The sequence below is a fragment of the Carya illinoinensis genome, chromosome 11, assembly GCF_018687715.1.
Source record: "Carya illinoinensis cultivar Pawnee chromosome 11, C.illinoinensisPawnee_v1, whole genome shotgun sequence".
In the NCBI taxonomy this organism is placed as follows: domain Eukaryota; kingdom Viridiplantae; phylum Streptophyta; class Magnoliopsida; order Fagales; family Juglandaceae; genus Carya; species Carya illinoinensis.
The window spans coordinates 7463610-7472794 of NC_056762.1; the positions used below are offsets into that span (position 1 = coordinate 7463610).

Below are 9185 nucleotides of genomic sequence, written 5' to 3' on the forward strand. Positions count from 1 at the left end.
CGGAAACATGCATACATAATAAACATTTGAGAATTTGGCAATGCTTTCATGCATAAAAATTTTAAGAAATAAGCCATACTTTCATGCATAAACATTTTACGAGAAATTACTATGCTTTCATGTTTCACTTTCATATAGCTGGTACACACTATTACACTCCATGTGTGAGGGTTAGCAGTCTTCCTTTGGACCTGGACTCTACCGGTGGTCAGAGGTTGGAAATCCCTTTCAGTTAGGGGGCAGCACTGGGTAGACTACCAGTACTATTTACTCGGCATTGTAATCTGCCCATTCCTTTGGTAACCCTTTCATTCAAACGGTCGTTACGTATTTTCATGCATTAAAACTTTCTTTTCATTTCTTTCTTTTCTTTACAATCAAAATGTTTTCATCATCTTTTCTTAGTCAGATGCATATGCATTTCTTTAAAAGGCATTTCATGTCATACTACATATAAGGAAAGGCAATAGTCATAACTAGGAGGTTTTCCAGACCACAGCTCATGTGGTGTTTTAAACCCTATGGCAGATGATGGGCATCTATTTATGAGATGTACAGCAGTAGTGGCAGCCTCTGCCCAGAATGTTTTGGGCAGTCCTGAGTTTGACAACATACACCTCACTCTTTCTAAAATGGTTCTGTTCATTCTTTCAGCTAAACCATTTTGTTGGGGTGTTTCCCTCACTGTCTTATGCCTAAGAATTCCTTCTTTTTGACAGTACATATTAAACTCATTAGACAGAAACTCTAGTCCATTATCTGTTCTAAGGATTTTGAGTTTTCTACCTACTTGGTTTTCCACTAGGGTCTTCCACTCCTTGAATTTTTCAAAAGTGTCACTCTTGTTTTTAAGGATGTATATCCAAACCTTCCTAGAGTAATCATCCACTAATGATAGAAAGTAACTCCCTCCACTATGTGAATTTACTCTTGCTGGTCCCCATAGGTCAGAATGAACATAATCTAGGGTTTGTTTGGTGTTGTGGGTTGCTGACTTAAAACTAACCCTCTTAGCCTTTCCATAGATACAATCTTCACAGAAAGGTAAGTTCCCTAAGTTTTGGTCACTCAACAGCCCTTGTTTTTGTAATTCTAAGAGACCCCCTTGACTTACATGTCCAAGCCTCCTATGCCATAGTACTGCTTTGTTTTCTACTATGTTCTGAGTTGGGTATGCTTCCCCAACTACTGTTTTTCCAAGAAGGGTATACAACCCATTTTTAATTATTCCTTTCATAATAACTAGAGAGCCTTTAGTAACTCTAAGAACCCCTCCTTCAGATTTAAAGGTGTAACCTGCCAAATCAAGCATACCAAGAGAAATTAAGTTTCTCTTTAGTTCATGTATGAACCTGACCTCCCTCAGTACCTTTTCAATCCCATCATGCATTTTTAGTCTCACTGACCCTATACCCATGACTTTACAGGACTTGTTATTTCCTAGAATTACTTGCCCCCCTTCCATCTTAGTGAAAGTCTCAAACCACTCTCTAATTGGACACATATGAAAAGAACAACCAGAGTCCAATATCCACTCTGTTTTAGAGTCCACTTCACTCACAGTAAGTACCTCAGCACTTTCATACCCCTCTAAGACCAGAGAAGCATCCACTGCCTCTTTGGTCTTGTTCCCAAAGTTTGTTTTTCTTTCAGGACAGTCCTTCTTAAAATGCCCTTCCTTATGGCAATGAAAACATTTAAACTGTTTTCCCCTTGATTTAGACCTAGATTTCTTATTTTCATTTTTACCTTTTTTCTCCCTTTTTTCTGTTCTGCCCCTAACTGATAGACCTTCCCCATGACCTTGTTTGGTATCTCCCCTATTTTGAAGTTCCCTAGTATGAAGTACAGATTGTACTTCATCTAGTGTCAAAGAGTCTCTACCATACATCATGGTTTCTTTAAGGCTTTGATATGATGAGTCCAAAGAACTCATCAAGAGGATGGCCTGATCCTCATCCTCCACCTTAATGTCTATGTTGGCTAGGTCTAGAATAATCTTGTTGAACTCATCAAGGTGCTGTCCTATTGGTGTTCCAGGGGCCATCTTAAAAGTATACAACTTAGTTTTCTTGTGTAGTCTGTTAGCTAGGGATTTGGTCATATACAAGTTTTCCAATTTTAGCCATATGCCTGCTGCAGTGTCCTCACTGGCCACCTCTCTCAGGACTTTATCCCCAAGAGAGAGGATTAAGGCACTGTGAGCCTTCTGGAGGATGTCCTTATGGACAATCCCCTTTTCTTCCTCTTTCAAGGAAGAACCTTTTTGTTTTTCACCAAGAAGGGCATCCTGCAGTCCATGTTGGACTAGCAGTGCCCTCATTTTAATTCTCCATAGGCCAAAATCGTTATCCCCAGTAAACTTCTCTATATCAAACCTCATGGTTCCCATGAAACCTAGGCTCTGATACCAGTTGTTATAAAAAAACCCTCTTATATTTGAAAAAAGGTTTAATGTTATTATGATATTATAGACTAAAGTTTTATTTTATAAAGCTATTCTGTTTTCACCGAATATAAGCCCTCTGATATATTCTCAAACAGAAAACATAATATTCATAATAACCACAGTTTGATGATAATCAAAACCCTAGAAACAGCAGTATACCAATAGATGTCCAGATTACCAATATACACCTCGAGATTGAACAGTATTATACAGCTCAACAGAAATGATGAATATCTTCCAATATTTTCGCAAGAAAGCATCAAGAATCAAATATGAGCAATAAGAACAATAAAGAAACTAAAAGCAAGGAAAGAACACACCAGATTACGTGGTTCGACCCTAATGGTCTACATCCACGGCAGGAATGGGCCTCAGAGCTTTTTATTGATGAACAATACTTCACAGAGAAGCCTCAGTACACATAGAGTCACAAATCCCTCACAGAACCCTCAAGAAATCACTCTGATTTCTTCTCTCTACAAGAAATTCTCACCGAAACCCTAATCCCCCTCTCTGTTCTCTCTGTTCTCTCTCTCTCTCTGAAACGGCCAATATGTACAGAATGAAAATGTCAACTAGGGTTTACACCGTATAGCACATATATATATGTTACAAGAGATGCTGACACGTGTAGGTAATCCAGCGGCTTAACCCTTAAACGTAGTGAAAAAAGCACGAGCCTCTCACGTGATTTCATCAGCTCAGATTAAAACACATCAACGATCCAGATTTGGCCATTTGTACATCATCCTTCAATCAAAAGCTTCAAGAGAGGATATTAGAAGATTAAAGAAAAACATTAATAGATAAATGTATTGACACACGTATTACACGTTTTATGATATATATAGATATATATATATATATAGTTGATCACGATATACTTAATTAATAGACGTACATTCTTTCTTAAGTTTGATGGGTCTGGTTAATTATTTTGTAGTTTTAAAGTTTTAGAGAAAATTTAATCATTCAAATTGTTTATATAATTAACCACCGCTTTCTAATGATTTTACGTTCTGTGATTAAATGATTAGAATACCAACAATTTCTAATTATGATATTACGTTCTGTGATTAAAGTTAGGCGTTGTTCAATTAGAGAAATTCTCATGAAATTAGTTCCCTAGCAACGTCCCCCAATACAATATTTATTGAGAATTTAATACTACCCAAAAAATTTAAATGGAAATCAATAAATATCATAAGACTCATTTCATATATTTATCTCTCTTATTTTAGGTCCCGATCAAGTTTAGTTAATAATTTAAGGCTAGCGATATTGATCCCAGCCTTCCTAGTACATTCAACTTTCTCAGTAATTCATTGTTGAATAGATTCTCTATCGCTTCATTAATTTGCAGTCACATCTAGTGTTGAACTATTCTTTCTCTTATTAAATTGAATGACATGAGATGATAAAAAAAAAAATATACGTTAACATGGACTCATACAACTGACAACTAAAGTTACACATAAATACTTGGGATGGAAAGAAAATGTTCTAATAATTATCTTACACTAACACATGATGATTGTAGCACTTATTTTCATTAATTATTATCTAGATTGTCTATAATCTTCAACTCTCGATTTTCAAGTTGGCAATGCAGGTCTGGATGGCTCTAGGAATGTTCAATTTTGGTTGATAACACTGTAGAAATCATGTGCATCGTTGGCCTTGATTGTGGACAGACATTTAAGCATTTCACGGCAAGTTGTACAGCTATTATAAGTTCATTCTCAACTTGAACTGTTGGGAATGGAAGGCGTTGGTCTAGCACATCTTTCACCTGTATGTTCTCCGTGGCTAATGGCGATGATAGTGAGGAGATGAAATCACCTGGATGCTTTCCTCTAATGACTTCAATTGCCAATACCCCAAAGCTATATACATCACATTTTTCAGTTACCTTCATTGTATAAGCAAGCTCTGCAAAGAAAAGAAATAAAAGAAAGATGGACAAAATCAACACATATGCATACTTTTCTTGGATAGTAAAGTGAATTGATAATTTATAACCTGGTGCAATATATCCATAAGTGCCTGCAGGGGAAGTCCAATTGGATGAGTCTAGCTCCAAAAGCTTAGCAGTCCCAAAGTCTGACACATGAGCCTCAAATTGAGAATCCAACAAGATGTTGCTACTTGATATGTCACGATGTATAATCGGAGGGGAGCAATCATGGTGCATGTAAGACAAGGCATATGCCACACCTTTAACAATATTCAATCTCTTATTCCAGCCCAACACTTTAGCAGCATCTTCATTGCCCAAGATTAGGGACAAGCTACCCCTCTCAAGATATTGACAAACCAAAAAGGAATGTTGCACATGGGGACAAAAACCATAAAGTTTAACAATGTTTCGATGTCGTATGCCTATCAATGCCCTTATCTCATTCAAGAATTCCTTTTGAAATCTGTTATCCCTAGCATCATCCAGTGGTCGATTAAACTTCTTCACAGCTACAGTATCACCTGAAGTTAGCTCTGCTTTATAGACAGTTCCATGTCCTCCTTTCCCAATGCAGTATAGAGCATCAAAACCATTGGTCACTTTTATGATTTCATCATACAATGTTCTTCCATTGAAATGTAATATTGAAAGAAACAATACTTGGCCCTCGGTCTTACTTTGTGTGGATTCTAGATCTGTCTTTCTTCTTTGCATAAAGAGAAAAAACCCAAAGAAAGAAAGTAGAACAAAAACTGCTCCTAAAAGCGGGAAAACGAGAAGAAACACGACTTTGTGTCCCCTTTTTGAGCTATGTTTGTATATCATGGAAGCATTGCAAGGTTGTAGTCCTGTAACATTACCGCACAATTCCTTGTTCCCTTGTAATGCTTCTACAGGAGCATATAGAAATGCATTGCTATTGGGAATGGGACCCTGCAACTCATTGTAGGATATGTCGACATACAACAAGCCACGCATTTGTTCGAATGCTTTCGGAATGAAGCCAGAAAGAGAATTGTGGGAGAGATTTAAGATCACTATGCTCTCCAATTTGTTAATTTCCATTGGTATCTCTCCATTTAAAGAGTTATAACTTATATCTAATTTGGAGATATGAGATAAGGTTAGGAGTTGGGCTGGAATCCCTTCACTAAAATTGTTGCGGCTTAAATTCAAGTCGATCAATTTCTTGAAGTCTCCAAAATTACTAGGAATTGACTTACTCAGCTTGTTTGAGGACAGGTCAAGATATTCAAGATTTGTCAATGACCCAAATTCAATAGGTATAGCACCAGAGAGTTGATTGCCATTCACCCTCAAACGCATTAGAGAAATCAAACTTCCAAATTCTTTTGGAATCGTCCCAACTATATGATTTGAAGAAAGATCAAGTTCACCTAGCTGTGTCCAGTTTCCAACCTCGTGTGGTATGCTACCAGTAATATTGTTTTTACCCAGTCGTAGGGTTTGTAGTTGTTGACGCTGTCCCCAATTATTTGAGATCTTTCCATAAAATTGATTATGGCTTAGATCTATGAACTTCAAGTTTGGATAGACGCCAAAGTCCTTAGATAAATCTCCAATGAGTTGGTTATCTTCTAATAGGACTCTGACTACGCTTGTGCAATTTTTGAAGCTTTTGGGTATTCGGCCATCCAAATGATTGTTGCTTACAACAAAGTACCGAAGTGATCCACCATGGAAAATGTTTTGAGGCAAATTACCAATAAATTGGTTTTTGTTCAATACTAGAGTATCCAAGTTGATGAGATCTCCAATTCCTTGAGGAATAGGACCCGTAAGTTGGTTGTCACGAAGGAATAAATCTATCAAATTGCTAAGGTTAGCAAATGAAGTTGGAAGAGAACCATGCAGCTGGTTTTCATTCAACTGTAGATATTTGAGAGAAGTCAAGTTTCCTATTTCTGTAGGAATGGATCCAGAAAGGCTATTATTATTCAGGTGAAGTTGGGTAAGATTTACCAAATCACCTAATGATGTTGGAATTGAGCCAGAAAGATTATTTTGAAGAAGACTTAATTCCATTAGGGAATTCAAATTTCCAATTTCTGGAGGGATGGCACCGGAAAGTGAATTATCAAACATGGACAAGATGGTTAGCTTTTTCAAGTTCCCGAAAGTGGGAGGGATTGGACCTGTCAGGTGGTTGCTACTAATGTAAAGTTGATCCAAATTGGAGAGGTTTCCCATTTCTGGAGGAACAAAACCAGAAAGTTCATTGTCGTGAAGAAACAAATTAACCAAGTTGCTCAAATTGCCTAAAGAAGAAGGGATTTTGCCTGAGAACTGATTACAGGACAAATCGAGATATTTGAGTTTTGACAGGGAGCTAATTTGAGGTGGAATTGTATCGAACAGAGTGTTTATAGAAAGATCAATGTACGCAAGATTTGGAAATGACAAAAAAGGAAATCCGTGAAGCGTACCTTGTATGCTAGATTCGGTAAGGTTTATTTTGACGACGCTTCCAGCAAGGTTGCATGAAATACCAAGCCAATGGCATGGATTCCTACTTAGGTTTAGATTGGAGGAAGAAACTGAAGTCCACGAAGATAAGTGGGATTGGGATTCATTTTGAAGGCTGTTTTTCCATGTAAGAAGAGCAGTAGCTTCTTTGGAAGAATTAGAAGAAAAAGCAGGCGGTTCCAGTGATGAAACCAGCTGAGCAAATAGGACAAAGTTGATGAGAAGGGAAAATACTTTCTTAAGAACTAATATTAATCCCATTGTTTTTACTTGTAGAGCATATGATAGTTAACGGCTTTATTTATAAGCAATCTTGTACGTGCCCATAAGTTACTTGTTCGAACTTGAAAGTCTTAAAAGAAATATAAACGCGAGAAGTGATCAATTGTACAATATTTAATGAAAATTTAATACTATCGAAAAAGTTGACATGGTAATTAGTATTGTAGGACTTGCTTGATATATTTTTCTTTCTCCTATATATTTTAGGTCCTGATCAAGTTTAGAAAATAATTTAGGGGCTAGGGACATTGATCCCATCCTTCCCAGTACATTATACTTTCTTGCAACAATTTCTCAGCAATTCAAGGTTGGAAATTCTAGTCGACTAGATCATTCCACGGTACAATTTTAAAGAAAGGGAACAAGACTACCTCCTTTTCAACACATTAGCCCCAAGTTCCAACTCTCTTTACACGAGATAAATAACAAGTTCGACCAAAGTTTGGTAATTAAAGCAATAGGTACACATTTTGATTTTTCCAGCCATTGATGTGAGTGGAATGTTGAATGTACTGTGATTTACATCTCAAGATGAAGCACAAATTTCTATATCTCCACCGAAAAAGGAACAAAGACTTTGACATTTTTTTGATATTGGGGGATTTGGGGAAGGGGATTGAACCCAAATAAGAAGCCGGGTATTATGCCATTTAAGTCACATGCTCTTAGCACAAAGACTTTGACATTAAGGGAACAAGACTACCTCCTTTTCAACACATGAGCCCCAAGTTCCAAATCTCTTTACACGAACAAAGACTTTGACAGATTAAAACGATTTTGACAGATTAAGATGGTTTAGACGGTGAATTGAGTTAAGTTGAGTTAAAAGTTAAATAAAATATTATTTTTTAATATTATTAATATTTTAAAATTTTAAAAAATTGAATTATTTATTATATTTTGTATTGAAAGTAAAAATTATAATAATTAGATTAGATAAATTGAAAGGGATTGATGAACCAAACATAGCTAGCTGCGTTTGGTTCATCAATCCCTTTCAATTAATTCATCTAATCTAATTATAATTTTTACAACTTTCAATATAAAATATAATAAACAATTCATTTTTTTTAATTTTAAAATAATAATAATATTAAAAAAGTACTTAACTCAATTAACCGTCTAAACCATCTTAATCTGTCAGAGTCTTTGTTCCTTTTTCGGTGGAGATATAGACATTTGTGGTTCACAATGGCCTTGAGATGTAAATCACGGTACATTTAACATTCCACTCATGACATCAATGGCTGGAAAAATGATCAAAATGTGTACCTATTGCTTTAATTACAACTTTAGTCGAACTTATTATTTATCTCGTGTGAAGAGAGTTGGAACTTGGGGCTCATGTGTTGAAAGTTGGGGTTGGGTGTGTTGAGGTATGTTATAAATAATAATTAAAAAAATAGATAACAATTAATAATAAAATCTTAAATAGTAATAAAAAGTAATAAATAGTAATAAAAAGTAATAATAAAATAATAAATAGTAATAGAAAATATTAAGAGATGTTGAGATATCGCCAACACCCAAACATATTTGTAGTTTACAATGGTCTTGATATGTAAGTCACTTTATTTAAGCAGAGAGCATGAGAGATTCATACGTTTTCCCACTAGAATCTCAAATGATAGGATCTCATTTTGGTTCGAACAAAAATATGAGATCGAGGAAGTTTCCCAAGTCAAGAGAGACGACCAAATAACTGGAATTAACGAGATTTAGGCCGCTTTGTTTGTTTTGTTGTATAACAATTTCTCCCTAAATAACTTTCATGATATTTTGGTAATGACAAATGCTTTAACTATAAAGAAATCTCATAAAAATAATATGTCTTGATATGATACGTTTGGTTGCAAAGATAATAAAGTAAATCTATGTATCGTATCAATTTGTTTATATTGGAAACACATACTACAATATTACTTTATTTTAATAATTACTCCATTAAAATTGATGCAAGGATCGACCTCGTCAATTCTTAATTATATGGATAGTAGATGCACGTTA

At 35.6% G+C, this 9185-nt stretch overlaps 1 protein-coding gene across 1 annotated transcript; it reads right to left on the reverse strand.

Annotated features, from left to right (window-relative positions):
* Positions 1 to 3870: 3870 nt before the first annotated feature.
* LOC122280729 (MDIS1-interacting receptor like kinase 2-like) lies at positions 3871 to 7180 on the reverse strand. Its single transcript, XM_043091734.1, has 2 exons — positions 4472 to 7180; positions 3871 to 4381 (listed from the first exon to the last, which is right to left on the reverse strand). Exons 1-2 carry the CDS (start codon positions 7155 to 7157, stop codon positions 4074 to 4076), a joined length of 2994 nt encoding a protein of 997 aa, XP_042947668.1. The 5' UTR covers positions 7158 to 7180; the 3' UTR covers positions 3871 to 4073.
* Between the last annotated feature and the right edge of the window lie 2005 nt (positions 7181 to 9185).